The 16,666-nt window shown below is 37.4% G+C and overlaps 2 protein-coding genes across 2 annotated transcripts in view; one reads left to right on the forward strand and one right to left on the reverse strand.

Annotated features, from left to right (window-relative positions):
* The window catches only part of LOC110440359 (protein YIPF5-like), a 93,710-nt gene extending 91,312 nt beyond the window's left edge, over positions 1-2,398 (reverse strand). The window contains exon 1 of the mRNA XM_021483389.1: positions 2,325-2,398. The gene's annotated coding sequence lies outside the window, so the exon portion shown is untranslated. The remainder of the gene's footprint in view (positions 1-2,324) is intronic.
* On the forward strand, positions 2,385-10,014 carry LOC110440360 (60S ribosomal protein L9-like). The gene is made up of 5 exons (XM_021483390.1): positions 2,385-2,442; positions 3,197-3,247; positions 3,710-3,915; positions 8,256-8,469; positions 9,875-10,014. Exons 2-5 carry the CDS (start codon positions 3,202-3,204, stop codon positions 9,973-9,975), a joined length of 567 nt encoding a protein of 188 aa, XP_021339065.1. The 5' UTR covers positions 2,385-2,442; positions 3,197-3,201; the 3' UTR covers positions 9,976-10,014.
* Positions 10,015-16,666: the final 6,652 nt, after the last annotated feature.

Raw genomic sequence — 16,666 nt, forward strand, 5'->3', positions numbered from 1 at the left:
GGGGGGTGTTCCGGTAATTTAATGATCTATTGTATGAACACATACAATCAATTTGATATCAGTATCAATTTAAACAAGTTATTCTCAAAGGAGTTTATCTGCAAGAGTTTCATGCCACTATTCTTGATGTTTCAGATATAAATATTTCAATGGTCATGACTAAACTCAACTAAATATTGTCTAGGGGTATGACATTGACTAACTTTAACAAGTTGAAGTTTTTCTATTGGTTTCTAGGGTTTAGCATCCCATTAAAAGTTAAGCATATTAAGGTCATTCAAGGATGTACCTCCATGTGTGTAATACATGTGCCTGGTAAATGTGTGCTGGAGGCTGGTGTATTTGCCTCTCTGCGATTACCTGATTTTAATCACCATGCAAAGGCACCCAGCACAGTTTTCCAACAGGTCACTGACAACAGGTAAACCAGCCCTAGTACTTACCATATTTGACTGCAAATAAGCCCCAACCCCTAACAATTATTTGTAGTATTTCAAATTGTGTTAATGTTTTGCATCAAGTAAGCTAGTTCGCTTATGTTCAGACACAGAAATTAACATACATCTGTTTGGGAGAGAGACACAATTAGGGAGGGGGCTTAATTGCAGGCACCCACCCTGTTCCAAGGATATTTGCCAAAGTGGGGACGGGGCTTATTTGCGGTTAAATACGGTAGTCCAAATGCCGACCAATAACAACTACCATTTTTAAGGACTTTGGGATGTCCAAGCCAGGGGAACCATTGCCTCCCTCTGATTGGTGAACATTCTCCATAGATGCAAAAAAACAAAGGAGACATTACAAAATACATGTACAAAGCATAGAAATAGCCCCGGTACAAGAAAAGATAAAATATGAAAAGATTAGATCTCAACTGTCCATAATCCCTGTTGGCTGCGAGCTCGAGGCTGGTATGTGATCCGCCTACATGTCTTGTCATTAGTGTATTTTCTTGAGAATTTTTGTTATAAAAAAATAAGTATATCATAGCACAAAGAATTTAGGTAGGGACAATTAGGAATGATCTAATGTAGTTTAAATCCACTTTAGCTACTATCTTAATTGTTAATTGTTTTCTGTGTCATAATAAATTGTTGAACTTTTATTCCGTCAAAGTTGGCATTTTTACCAGTCATCTACATGTATATCTATATTATCTATCAACACTGGAATCTGCAAGCAAAAGTGGCAGTTGAACATTTTGAGAGTGTAACGTCACCCGGTCACCTGTTCAAGTTTGTTACAGTATTACCTACACAGGATTCTAAAGTGTGTTTTAGGTTTGATTGCCTATATATATATACATAGATACTCCTAGGAGTTTTGCTACAGTAACATTCTGGAGTCATTTACCATGGAACAAGCATGAGTGGTTGACATTATATGTTTTAGTGATACATTTATTGGGATGAAAGAAAATATCCCTTTTGCTTTCCTATTGTATCTCTTATCACATTTCTACTGTAATGTTTCAGTATCTGATCATGACTTCCAAACAGTGTAGCATAATTGGAATAGGTCGATTGTCGGTGGCCAGAGATCTCAATTGTTAGAGTGTCAGTCTAGAATTTGGAGGGTCCTAGGTTCGAACCCTGGTCTGACATTTGCACTTCTCTTTCTCCTGTTACACTTATTATCAAGTTAACAATATACTAAGTGTCTTCTATGATGAACACTCTGGCAGTAGAACGTCCTTAAATTACTTTAGCTGTTTATAAGACCTTATCCCTTTAAAACTGAAACAAACAAAACCTGACAGTTAGATGTAATGTGCCACTAGGGGATGCCACTTTAATATTGTACATGCATACAGAAAAGATGGTGCAATGACTGAGCTCTGGCTGTCTGGAGCAGCGTTCCCACTGAATTTTTGACTTCGGGGTACATCTGAAACGTTTTGAAGATTCTGTACCTCTAGGTACTCAGTTACATAGGGCAATTGTTGAAAACTGGGGGTACAACCAACTGGGGTTTTGGGGGGGGGGGGGGAACCCTCATTTAGGGGTTTCTGGAAATACTGTGGAGCATATTACACTTATTTCAGCTTAAACAGGTTATGATTATAAACCTTCCTGATCACAGACAATTCTTTTTCGGATATAGCAGACTTATATTATAGGGATATGAAGCACAATTATTACAGTATCAGGAGGAATATATTGGTGAGAAATTTGTTCTGCCGGGGGGGATGGAATTCTAACGTCATTTTGGACGTATATGTTTTGTTCATATAAAATGTGTTACATATTATGAATCATTATATACTTATGCGAGTAAGGAACAATTTTTGAGTAAAAAAATGTGTCATTAAAGGGAGAAATCACCTTTTAGGAGATCCGCGATTCTCAACAGACGACGTGTTGTTACCGGAAGTTCCTCTGACAGTCAACACAGGAGAGCTCTTCCGGTGAACGGTCTTTTCCGGTAGCCAATACCACATAGGTATGTGCAGAAATAACAACCATCCATAAATCGACTCCAATCCGCAATAAATAAACAAATCGTTAGCCGTTTGACTTTCACAGAGATACATTATGGATTAATACGCTTGTTTACATTAATATTTTAAACCAAGAGGTCGTAGATTGTTTGAAATGATGTTGAACCATATACTATTTGCAACAACTTCGTCCACGAATAAAAACAATTCGGCTTTATAGCCAGTGTTTCTTTAGCATCTAAACTTACGTTATTGATATATTCGAGACACAATAATAAAGTTGTTATGTCGTCGAATATGGGCAATGTTCAAAGTTATGACGACCTCCACAAAATAACTGTTTTGATCAGGGGAACGGCGTATTTACCGTCTCTTTTCACGTTTTTCTGTTTAAGTATGGATATTTTCCATCCTTCAGAGCTTTCTGAAGCATGTACGTTTGCATTTGATTTTACAATGATTTGTTTTGTGAGGCAGATCTTATTATAATGAGGAATTTTGTGCAATATATTGTAAATTACTAACGGTAAATAGTGAAACAAAAACCTCGCGTAAATGTGATTTTCTTGTGCACAAGTACGTAACCAGTGCCCCCCCCCCACCGTCCCACAACTTCCATTATTTAAAAACTGCTGAGAAAAGTTGTCTTTTTGTAGTCCAGATTTATTTCCATTCAAAATCACAAACAGCTCTTATCAATGATCGCATAGTTGTGGTAGAAATATGATTTTAAATTAAGTTTATATTTAATTTCAGCAAGCATGAAGATCGTGCAGAGCAACCAGCTTGTGAAGATTCAACCAGGGCGTATGTAATATTCATGTCTTTCACTTTTTAGTCCTATCAATATCTAAGCAGATCTGAATATATTATAAGACTTACTGAATGACTAACCCAGACATTTCGGACATTTCCTACGATGAGATATTCGCAATGATACACAGTTTTCAAATGTACTCCCTGTGAAAGTTTGCACCAAATGATCAATATTATTTAATTACTGACTGTACACAGGATAATTTATATATAACTTGTGTTGGCCACTTCATTGTCATTTTCAGTAGTGATTAGACCCTTGCAACATTTGATTTTTTACTTTTATTTAAATTGACTCTGTAATAATTAACCATCAAATTACAATTCATTTTTGATTTTTTTTGTCAAGTAATTGAACAAACCATATTGCCCCAACAGACTAATCTGTTACATCAATTAGACATAATAAATATGCTAGACAGGGTAATTGATTTACGTTTTTTCCTTCTCCAGTCACTGGCTCGGTGAAAGCCCGCAAAGTTATAATCACAGGACCCAGGGGCACTCTTACGAGAAGCTTCCGTCATTTGGCTGTTGACATTAGCATGATCGGCAAAAATACTATCAAAGTTGAGAAGTGGTACGGCAAGCACAAGGAATTGGCTGCCGTCAGGACAGTGTGCAGCCACATCGAAAACATGATGAAGGGTGTCACCAAGGTAAAGTCAGTGATAATTTTGAAAGTGAATTTAGGGCCAGTGTAAGGGACCTTCCTCAGGTTGGGAACTCCCTGGACTATCAGAGGTGGTCTCAAAAGCTGAGATGCACCCAGTTTACAGAGATAAAACTTTTTATCTGTTTTGATCATAGTCATATAAAATATGGCCATGCCAAATTTATTTGTACAGGTTCAGTACACTCTGCCGATTGAGCTATATAGCTGTGAAGACCTATAATAGCTCTATTGACCTATCTGAAATAGGTCTTTTGAGCTATTTTCAAGCGATTTTCTATTTTTAAGGAAAACAAAAACAAAGTCGCTTTTAAAAGAAGATTGTATCATTAGGTCAATAACAAAAGACATTAAATATAAGTATTCTTTTTAAAAAATAATAATGTAAAAAAATCGGGAAATTTTACATTTATGAAAAATGAAAATAAACATCTAACTGTATGCTTTTTGTAGTCGCCATTACCAAAAACATTATTGTTTTATGCGACTTTGCTTTAATTTAATGAAAATTGAAATCAGAAAATATAGCTCAATACAGCTATAATTTATAGGTGTATATAGCTATATAGGTCTTTATAGCTATATAGCTCAATCGGCAGAGAGTACTGGACCTGTTGTAGTTCGTTTGAATTCCTGCATCTAAAATATTACCCCCCCTCCCCCTTCCAATTTTATCTTAAATCCTGCACACACAAAAAATGTTAGAATGTCACTAAATTAGGACTTCTCTGCGCTTTCTCACTCCTAATATTACTGTGTTGAGCGTTTACGTGACTGAATGTCCAAAACGCACGACAGCCTCATGCATGGGGAGAAACATTAACAACATCTACATCGTTTCCGTGAGAAATGGACCAAGTTCCTAATGAAAAGGACAGCCATCTGTTAAAGTTAAATCATTCATAGATCTTTAAGCAGAATCACTGAGTTGCACAAAAAAGTCATGACATTGTCAGAATTTCGATGTTAGTTGGCGAAAGACGATGGTACCGGTTTACGAATAGCCGTTGAACAATTGTCATTAGACATCTGTGAGAAATTCAGTTGTGAATTCGTCCAATACAATGTCCAACATGATGCTGAATATTTATGTACGTTTATAGGTCAGGTAACTATCCCAAGCTTGCTGGACAGGAACAACTTTTAAATGACATTTGGACCAGGTTAGCTTAACCCTTAGGCTGCTACGCACGACAATAGTCGTTTTGAAAAGTCGGGCCGTCAGTGCTACGCACGACAATAGTCGTTTTTCGGTCTGTAGGCTTTGATCGGTAGCCAGGAAGTGCGAAGTCAGGTTGTTGCTATACCAGACCCGAACGCGTATAGTAGAAGTGTTCTGATTGGTTGTTTTATCATTACTTTCGATATTCACGGCAGTGTACCCTAGTAATAACCAAAGGTGTGCGAGAGAATTTCAAATCGAAAAAAAAGTTATAAAAATGGCGGACGTGTAGATTGAACCGATGAATATGATGGTAAACATTTATTCTCCATCGTCACCTACAATGATAATAAAGGTTTTGAAGGGTTTGGCATGGTTGATGTGGAAGAACTTCGGTGTTACATAATATGTACCTTTCCAGTGAACGGCTTTGTGCTCTACGCAAACAGGAAAATATCGGCGGACCAAGGCGCACATGTCGTCTGTAGGTGAGGCCGAATTAAACATTGACATTGATACGTTTTGACATTTGTGTTACATTTATTTCTTCAAACTTTTTATCGGTGATTTAATCATAAACTAGACTGTAGCTAAGATATATCTATATGCCGACTGTGACAGTAAATTTATTGAATGGTGACCGGAAACCTGTAGCAAATCACATGCAGTTCTTGACGAAATACCTGACCTTTTTACCTGAGAATCTCCGTGTAAATGTACAGCGTCTTATGTCAAAATGAAGTTTATAATCTCTGTTATCATTTGCCAATCACATTTACAGACGAAAATAATTTTAAAATGATCTTCGTCTTGCTTAAATCCGATTAATTAAAAGTTTCACATTTTCCTACCTTTATTACCACCTGTACAGGTAAATACTGAAGCAACTTTAGAATCGAAAACGTTAATATAAACTAGAGACAATAACGAACAGTTTTCCTATAACTTAATTTTTCAAATGCGCATAACTTAAAAAATTATTTTTTATAAGTGAATAACACTTATAAAAAAAAATTGTCAAGTTGTGTGCATTTGAAAAATTCAGTAAATTAATTCATATTTCAATAATTAATTCAGCAGTGGCGTCCCTTTACATAGAAATCAATGTAGCAGCCTAAGGGTTAACATCATGTTGAATAGTATTGCACTTCAAAAAATATTAAATATCCGTAACGGTTGGAGGCCGAGAAAGTATGGCTACTGAAATTCAAACATGGCTACTGATTTTTTTTGGTCCAGGGTGAGCCCTTATTTATAGAGATAATTTGTATAGTCTGCAGATTTTCATCCCCAAAGCTACATTCATAACAGTAGTGCAGCTCCATTGGTAAAATGAGTTTCTTTGTATCTGCAATTATAAAGACAACATTGAGGTGATGGAAGTCCCAACCACTCAATCGCTTTGTGCGAATATGCAGTCCCCACCGTACAATTTTACAACTTTGCATCCAATGTCACTAGCGTACACAGTCGTAAGTTACAAAGTGTCCACCCGGCACAAATATCAATCTAGGTCACATCTTCAAAATGCATATTTCTACTTGTTTAAGGGACATTTTGAAACCAGTTTAGATTATTATTAATCTTTAAAGGCTTTTTAACCTATAACATGGTAGATACAACTCGGAATTAATTTTTGAACCAGTTTTTTGAGTGAATTCAAACGTCTCGACTGCCACCTTGCAAACACTGTACTTTAATATAGATGTTTTTCTGGAATGGAATTTTGGCATTTCATAGCACTCTGATCTGTTATCTTTTGCTTCAGTACATCAACTGATCGCTAAAAAGTTTTCAAGTAGAAAAACCCCCAACATGTTCAGTGTTCCCGATCACGCAGAATCCTGCGTGATTCACGCGTAGTAAACACATTTGCACACGTAAATTCATCATACTTAGCGTGAGTGTACGCACAATAATTTTGTACAATGTTAAGTCATTTTTATAGCATGTCTGTATTTTAAATGATGATATTCAGAAAATTGAAAGCGACTGTCAGAATTTCCCGTGAATGACGGAAGTCCGGTAGTAAACAATGCATGCAGCGCACCAAGCGACAAATATAATTACTACGGGAGGTACTGTCCTACGATAAAACCTGAGTGCGTAGCCGGACTATCGGTATCCTCGGGGATGATTATCACTATAGTATACTGCGTAATTGATTATGAATGACGGGGGGGGAAAAACAGCAGACGCTATTTGGATTTCTGTCGTCGACTAAAGACAACAACTTTCAATTCATATTCTTACATAATGACTGTCTGTGCCCAGTGTGGGTAAGTTACATGATCTCTGTTTCAGTAATACGCGCCATTTTTTAAAAACGTAATCAAAACACTGACATTTGAGTTTGAATTACGTTTTCTGGTGCAATTTGAACTTAGAAAGAAATCATCTGTAGAAATAAACTGGTGCATGGCTAAGAATACATCATTGTTATAAATGATTTTTTGGCACATTTATTGAAGTATAAGTATTTTTGCCAAAAGTGATCCAATTTGGGTACTGATCCGATTTAAAGGTACTGCCTCCTTACACAATTTTCATTCTGTTACTGACTAATTCTTGGTGTTTTTATTCTATGACAAACTGGAAATAATATGAATTTTGTGATGATATTACATACTCATGGGGATTTTTATAAGGTGTACCCCTAATATATGCAGCCATAGCCCCATTTTGAGAGGTATGGGGGTACAAAAAAAACCAATTACAAAAGTGACAGGGAACACTGATGTTCCGAGAAATCACCTTCTACTTGTTTTGGCAGCAGCCATCTTTTAAACCGTCCCAACTTTTTTCAATGTACAGGCTACACTAGGTGGTTTAGGGAGTTCCCAACCTGTTCCTGTGGAGAATTTCTGCTGTATTTTCTCGGTTAACAAAGTTAAAGAGCATTACAACAAACTGAAGTCCACAGTTCGAATCTCAGTCTTACCCCACTGAATTTTTACACATTTGGAACAGTGTTGCTGTGTTTTTTTGTTTGTATCATTTTTATTGTTTTTTCATAAAAGTTCCACAAGGTATGGTTTTCTTTTCAGAAATGATTTATCAGAATTATATTCAAGCTGGAAAAAACAGTTTCTAATGCGTAGTTAAAGCTTTTGGCAGTGATACGGAATCCTTAATTGTCTAATTTTATCTACCTGTAATTGCAGGGTTACCTGTACAAAATGAGGTCTGTGTACGCTCATTTCCCCATCAATGTCGCAATCATGGACGGTGGACACGCAGTGGAGGTGAGGAACTTCTTGGGTGAGAAGTTCACTCGTAAAGTCAACATGCTGCCAGGAGTGACATTTTCCACCTCCCCTTCCATGAAGGACGAGTTCTTCCTCCAGGGAAATGACATTGAGGCGGTGTCAAGATCAGGTGTGTGATCTACAGCAGAATCTAATCTGTCTATAAAACTTGCTTAACTTTAAGCATTAATATATGTGTTAATTTAAGAAGGTTAATAAGACTTTAAGGTCGATGAAAATAACTGAAACTCCAGTTTAAACATAAAATATGAATAGATAAAAGATTTACTTCCTTATTGAATGATTGAATGTACAAGTTAACTACAGAAGGACATCGTTTTTGCCTGAAAAATGTCGCTGTTTTTCAAAAGGAAGTTACATTGGTGTGACTAAAAACCTGACAAATCCGTACCCAGATTTCAGGAATTAAAGAATAAAAAAAAGGAGAAGATAAATACATCTATCAATGCTATTAGATAGTAAATAATTTTGATTATAATAATTGCAAATAGGGAAAGAAAATGACTAAAATATTTCGTGAAAAAAAAATCTATTGTTTAGAAAAAAAATGCATTTCCTGTCAACACGGGTATAAAATATGCATTTTACATAGGGCAAATAGAAAATATTTTTTGGCAAGTGGATTTCTAAGGTCTACTTGCCAGGGGCAATCAGTTTCATGAATGTATTTAGTTACATGTTACATGCTGAAAAATTAGGGTAGCCCCCCTATAATTGGTCATTAGTTACCAATAACCATCCGATGATCAATTAATAATCGTTTTGTAGAAATACATAGTGAAATCCTCCATGCTGTTGTTGCGAATCACTTGGCCAAATAAAAAAGTGATACCATGTAATTATAATTTTTAAGAAATACCTCTCTTCAAACACTGAATCTGTAATATATAGTCCTAGTTAGCAGCCATGAGCTAAAAGTAAGTCATGCAGTGATGATGTCAACAATTTTACATAGTAGCTGGGAAAAATGTCTAATGAAAACTCAATAATATCTACATTAGAATTCTGACTAAAATCGATCATAGATTTTGTTCTCGATTAATCAGTTTGTTAGCCTAACTGATGGATGCTCGACTTTGTCGATTAATCGGAACACCGCTAGCGGGAAGAATCTATATAGTTTGTCAGGGAAACCTTCCATCTTTCTCTTGATATGATTTATCATTACCCCGTTGCCTTAGAATAATCCTAATGCTGAAGTCCTTACTAAATCCGTGTTGAATTTCTCACTTGATCCATTTAGTTTTAGTAAAGAATCGCTGTTGCAAACGTTGTTGAAGGACTAGAAATTAATTTTGAATACAACTAGGATAGTAATTGGGTTAGTTATAGTAGTTTTCAATTTTGATTAGTCCACATGCAAATTCCACTAACCTAATATTGTTCAACAAAATATCAAATTTTGACTAGTCAGTAGGGCGAGTGGTTTTTAGAACCACTAGTCCAGATTTCACTAGTCTCGGACTGTCAGGCTCTTGTTTTATCCTGTGTTATCAAGATATTTTTATTTCCAGCTGCCCTGGTTCAACAGTCCACTTCAGTGAAAGACAAGGACATTAGGAAATTCTTGGACGGAATCTACGTGTCTGAGAAGACCAATGTGGTGACAGAATAAAGGGACTCTACAGATCGCTAAATTAAAAAAAATAATGTAGTTATGATTTCTGTTGTTATTCCACTGAACTAACAATCAATCTGTCCAAGAGACCACCCATTTTTCAAAAGCAGTTTATATTAAATACTTTGTTGAGATATCAAGACCACTTTTGAGCATTCCTTTGGGTGGTCCCTTCATACAGATTCGACTGAAATCTAACCTGAAACACAAGCAAAATTGATGAATTTGAATTTAGTTCAACCAATTGAGAACTTACCAAGTCATTCAACCACCTGCCCTGTCCAGGTATATATTGACAGTAGAATCTTACCACCAGGTATATATAGACAGTGGAACCTTACCATTAGGTATATATAGACAATAGAACCTTACCACCAGGTATAGACTAGAACCTTGACACCAGGTACCTGTATATATAGGCAGTATAACCTCACCACCAGATATATATAGACAGTAGAACCTCACCACCAGGTATATATAGACAGTAGAACCCCACCAGCAGGTGTATGTAGACCGGAGAACCATACCAACAGGTATATATAGACTGTAGAACCTCACCATCAGGTGTATATAGATGGTAGAACCTCACCACCAGGTGTATAAAGACAGTAGAACCTCACTAACAGGTGTATATAGACAGTAGAACCTCGTCACCAGGGATTTATTGACTGTATAACCTCACCACCAGGTATAGTAGACAGTAGAACCTTGCTACCAGGTTTATACAGACAGTAGAACCTTACCACCAGGTATATATAGACAGTATAACCTCACCACCAGGTATATATAGACAGTATAACCTTACCACCAGGTATAATAGACAGAAGAACCTCACCACCAGGTATATATAGACAGTAGAACCTCACCACCAGGTATATATAGACCATAGAACCTTACCACCAGGTATAGTAGACAGTAAAACCTTACCACCAGGTTTATACAGACAGTAGAACCTTACCACCAGGTATATATAGACCGTATAACCTCACCTACAGGTGTATATAGACAGTAAAACCTCGCCATTAGGTATATATAGACAATAGAACCTTACCACCAGGTATATATAGACAGAAGAACCTCACCACCAGTTATATATAGACAGTATAACCTCACCAGCAGGTGTATATAGACAGTAGAACCTCACTAACAGGTGTATATAGACCGTAGAACCTCACCACCAGGGATATATTGACGGTATAACCTCACCACCAGGTAAAGTAGACAGTAGAACCTTACCACCAGGTTTATCCAGACAGTAGAACCTCACCACCAGGTATATATAGACAGTAGAACCTTACCACCAGTTATATATATATATAGACAGTAGAACCTCACCACCAGGTATATTTAGACAGTATAACCTCACCACCAGGTATATATAGACAAGAACCTCACCACCAGTTATATATAGACAGTATAACCTCGCCACCAGGTATATATAGAGAGTAGAACCTTACCACCAGGTATATATAGAGAGTAGAACCTACCACCAGGTATATACAGACGGTATAACCTCTCGACCACCAGGTATATACAGACAGTAGAACCTCACCACCAGGTATATATAGACTGCAGAACCTTACCACCAGTTATATATAGACGGTATAACCTCACCACCAGGTATATACAGACGGTATAACCTCGCCACCAGGTATATACAGACAGTATAGCCTCGCCACCAGGTATATATAGACAGTAGAACCTCACCACCAGTTATTAGCTCACCTGGCACGAAGTGCCAAGTGAGCTTATGCCGTGGTGCGGCGTCCGTCCGTCCGTCCGTCCGTCATCCGTCCGGCGTCAATATTTTACTTTAAACGACTTCTTCTTAATAACTGAAAGGCCTAGGGTGATGATATTTGGCCAGAAGCAAACTGGGATGAAGGGCTACCAAGTTTGTTCAAATAAATGACCTTCATCTATTTTCAAGGTCACAGGGGTCAAATATGTTAAAAACTTTAAACAACTTCTTCTCAATAACCAAACTGCCCAGGGAGATGATATTTGGTCAGTAGCATGCTAGGGTGAAGGGCTACCAAGTTTGTTCAAATGAATGACCTTCAATTATATTCAAGGTCACAGGGGTCAATTGTCTTAAAAAACCTTTAAATAACTTCTTCTGAATAACCAAAATGCCCAGGGTGATGATATTTGGCCAGTAGCATGCTGAGATGAAGGGCTACAAAGTTTGTTCAAATGAATGACCTTCACCCATATTCAAGGTCACAGGGGTCAAATATGTTAAAAACTTTAAACAACTTCTTCTCAATAATCAAAATGCCCAGGGTAATGATATTTGGCCAGTAGCATGCTGAGATGAAGGGCTACAAAGTTTGTTCAAATAAATGACCTCACCCATATTCAAGGTCACAGGGGTCAAATATAATAATTCTTCTGAATAACCAAAATGCCCTGGGTGATGATATTTTGTCAGTAGCATACTAGGATCAATGGCTACCAAGTTTGTTTAAATGTATGACCATGAATCATATTAAGGTCACAAGGAGCAAATATGTTTAAAATATTTCAACAACTTGTTCTGAATAACCAAAAGGCTCAGGATGTTGATATTTAGTTAGTAGCATATGCTGGGATCAAGGACTACTATGTTTGTTAAAGTGAATGACTTTGACTTATATTCAAGGTCACAGGGGTCAAATTTGTTTAAAATCTTTAAACAACCTCTTATGAATAACCATGGGTCCCAGGATGTTTATACTTTGCAAGTTTCATCCTGAGATGAAAGGCTATACAATGTGATCAACATAATGGCTTTGTTCGACTTTCAATCACAGGGGTGAATGTTTTAAAAAAAAAATAACGGTCTTTTGAACGAATTTTAATCATAAATACTGATATTTTGCCTGTAGCTTTATTTTAGATCACTTTTAAGGTTACAAGTGTGAGATTTATACCAGGTGAGCGATGCAGGCCCATTGGGCCTCTTGTATACAGACAGTATAACCTCTCCACCAGGTATATACAGACAGTATAACCTCACCACCAGGTGTATACAAACAACATCACCTTACCACCAGGTATATACAGACAGTATAACCTTACCACCAGTTATATATAGACAGTATAACCTCACCACCAGGTATATACAGACAGTATAGCCTCGCCACCAGGTATATATAGACAGTAGAACCTTACCACCAGGTATATACAGACAGTATAACCTCACCACCAGGTGTATGCAAACAACATCACCTTACCACCAGGTATATACAGACAGTATAACCTTACCACCAGGTATAAATAGACAGTAAAACATCACCACCAGATATATATAAACAGTAGAACCTTACCACCAGGTTTATACAGACAGTAGAACCTCACCACCAGGAATAATAGATAGTAGAACCTCACCACCAGGTATATATAGACAGTAGAACCTCACCACCAGGTATATTTAGACAGTATAACCTCACCACCAGGTATATATAAACAGTAGAACCTCATCACCTGGTACATACAGTATAACCTTACCACCAGGTATAAATAGACAGTAAAACATCACCCCCAGATATATATAGACAGAAGAACCTTACCATCAGGTATATACAAACGGTATAACCTCACCACCAGGTATAAATAGACAGTAAAACATCACCACCAGATATATATAAACAGTAGAACCTTACCACCAGGTTTATACAGACAGTAGAACCTCACCACCAGGTATAATAGATAGTAGAACCTCACCACCAGGTATATATAGACAGTAGAACCTCACCACCAGGTATATTTAGACAGTATAACCTCACCACCAGGTATATATAGACAGAAGTATAACCTCTCGACCACCAGGTATATACAGACAGTAGAACCTCACCACCCGGTATATATAGACTGCAGAACCTTACCACCAGTTATATATAGACAGTATAACCTCACCACCAGGTATATACACCAGGTATATTTAGACAGTATAACCTCACCACCAGGTATATATAAACAGTAGAACCTCATCACCTGGTACATACAGTATAACCTTACCACCAGGTATAAATAGACAGTAAACCATCACCACCAGATATATATAGACAGAAGAACCTTACCATCAGGTATATACAAACGGTATAACCTCACCACCAGGTATAAATAGACAGTAAAACATCACCACCAGATATATATAAACAGTAGAACCTTACCACCAGGTTTATACAGACAGTAGAACCTCACCACCAGGTATATATAGACAGAAGAACCTCACCACCAGGTATATATAGACAGTAGAACCTCACCACCAGGTATATTTAGACAGTATAACCTCACCACCAGGTATATATAAACAGTAGAACCTCATCACCTGGTACATACAGTATAACCTTACCACCAGGTATAAATAGACAGTAAAACATCACCCCCAGATATATATAGACAGAAGAACCTTACCATCAGGTATATACAAACGGTATAACCTCACCACCAGGTATAAATAGACAGTAAAACATCACCACCAGATATATATAGACAGTAGAACCTTACCACCAGGTATATACAGACAGTAGAACCTTACCACCAGGTACAAACAGACTGTAGAACCTCACCACCAGGTATATATATAGACAGTATAACCTCGCCACCAGGTGTATATAGAGAGTAGAACCTTACCACCAGGTATATATAGAGAGTAGAACCTTACCACCAGGTATATACAGACGGTATAACCTCATGACCCCCAGGTATATACAGACAGGATAACCTTACCACCAGGTATATATAGACAGTAGACCCTTACCACCAGGTATATACAGACAGTATAACCTTACCACCAGTTATATATAGACAGTATAACCTCACCACCAGGTATATACAGACAGTATAGCCTCGCCACCAGGTATATATAGACAGTAGAACCTTACCAGGTATATATAGACAGTATAACCTCACCACCAGGTATATACAGACGGTATAACCTCGCCACCAGGTATATACAGACAGTATAGCCTTGCCACCAGGTATATATAGACAGTATAACCTCACCACCAGGTATATACAGACAGTATAACCTTACCACCAGGTATAAATAGACAGTAAAACATCACCCCCAGATATATATAGACAGAAGAACCTTACCATCAGGTATATACAAACGGTATAACCTCACCACCAGGTATAAATAGACAGTAAAACATCACCACCAGATATATATAGACAGTAGAACCTTACCACCAGGTATATACAGACAGTAGAACCTTACCACCAGGTACAAACAGACTGTTAGACAGTATAACCTCACCACCAGGTATATATAAACAGTAGAACCTCATCACCTGGTACATACAGTATAACCTTACCACCAGGTATAAATAGACAGTAAAACATCACCCCCAGATATATATAGACAGAAGAACCTTACCATCAGGTATATACAAACGGTATAACCTCACCACCAGGTATAAATAGACAGTAAAACATCACCCCCAGATATATATAGACAGAAGAACCTTACCATCAGGTATATACAAACGGTATAACCTCACCACCAGGTATAAATAGACAGTAAAACATCACCCCCAGATATATATAGACAGAAGAACCTTACCATCAGGTATATACAAACGGTATAACCTCACCACCAGGTATAAATAGACAGTAAAACATCACCCCCAGATATATATAGACAGAAGAACCTTACCATCAGGTATATACAAACGGTATAACCTCACCACCAGGTATAAATAGACAGTAAAACATCACCACCAGATATATATAGACAGTAGAACCTTACCACCAGGTATATACAGACAGTAGAACCTTACCACCAGGTACAAACAGACTGTAGAACCTCACCACCAGGTATATATAGACAATAGAACCTTAACACCAGGTTTATACAGACAGTAGAACCTTACCACCAGGTATATACAGACAGTATAACCTCACCACCAGGTGTATACAAACAACATCACCTTACCACCAGGTATATACAGACAGTATAACCTCACCACCAGGTATATATAGACAGTATAACCTTACCACCAGGTATATACAGACAGTATAACCTTACCACCAGGTATAAATAGACAGTAAAACATCACCACCAGATATATATAGACAGTAGAACCTTACCACCAGGTATATACAAACGGTATAACCTCACCACCAGGTATAAATATATATAAACAGTAGAACCTTACCACCAGGTATATATAGACAGTATAACCTTACCACCAGGTATATATAGACAGTATAACCTCACCACCAGGTATATATAAACAGTAGAACCTCATCACCTGGTACATCCAGAAAGTATTACCTCAACACCAGGTAAATATAGACAAAAGAACCTTACCACCAGTTATATATAGACAGTAGAACCTCACCACCAGGTATATATAGACAGTAGAACCTCACCACCAGGTATATATAGACAGAAGAACCTCACCACCAGGTATATATAGACAGTATAACCTCACCACCAGGTATATACAGACAGTATAACCTCACCACCAGGTGTATACAGATAGTATAACCTCACCACCAGGTATATATAGACAGAAGAACCTCACCACCAGGTATATACAGACAGTATAACCTCACCACCAGGTGTATACAGATAGTATAACCTCACCACCAGGTATATATATAGACAGAAGAACCTCACCACCAGGTTTTGTCATTTTTTTAATATGTGGATTAGGACAATTTTTGATAAACGCCCATATAGACAGTAGAA

Source organism: Mizuhopecten yessoensis, unplaced genomic scaffold, assembly GCF_002113885.1.
Source record: "Mizuhopecten yessoensis strain PY_sf001 unplaced genomic scaffold, ASM211388v2 scaffold11179, whole genome shotgun sequence".
Taxonomy (NCBI): domain Eukaryota; kingdom Metazoa; phylum Mollusca; class Bivalvia; order Pectinida; family Pectinidae; genus Mizuhopecten; species Mizuhopecten yessoensis.

Excerpts from the sequence above, each read along its gene's own strand:
- LOC110440360 (XM_021483390.1), top strand. The coding sequence starts at position 3,202 with ATGAAGATCGTGCAGAGCAACCAGCTTGTGAAGATTCAACCAGGGC. Across the intron at positions 3,916-8,255 it reads TGATGAAGGGTGTCACCAAG|GGTTACCTGTACAAAATGAG; the intron begins GTAAAGTCAGTG and ends CTGTAATTGCAG. Across the intron at positions 8,470-9,874 it reads TGAGGCGGTGTCAAGATCAG|CTGCCCTGGTTCAACAGTCC; the intron begins GTGTGTGATCTA and ends TTTTATTTCCAG.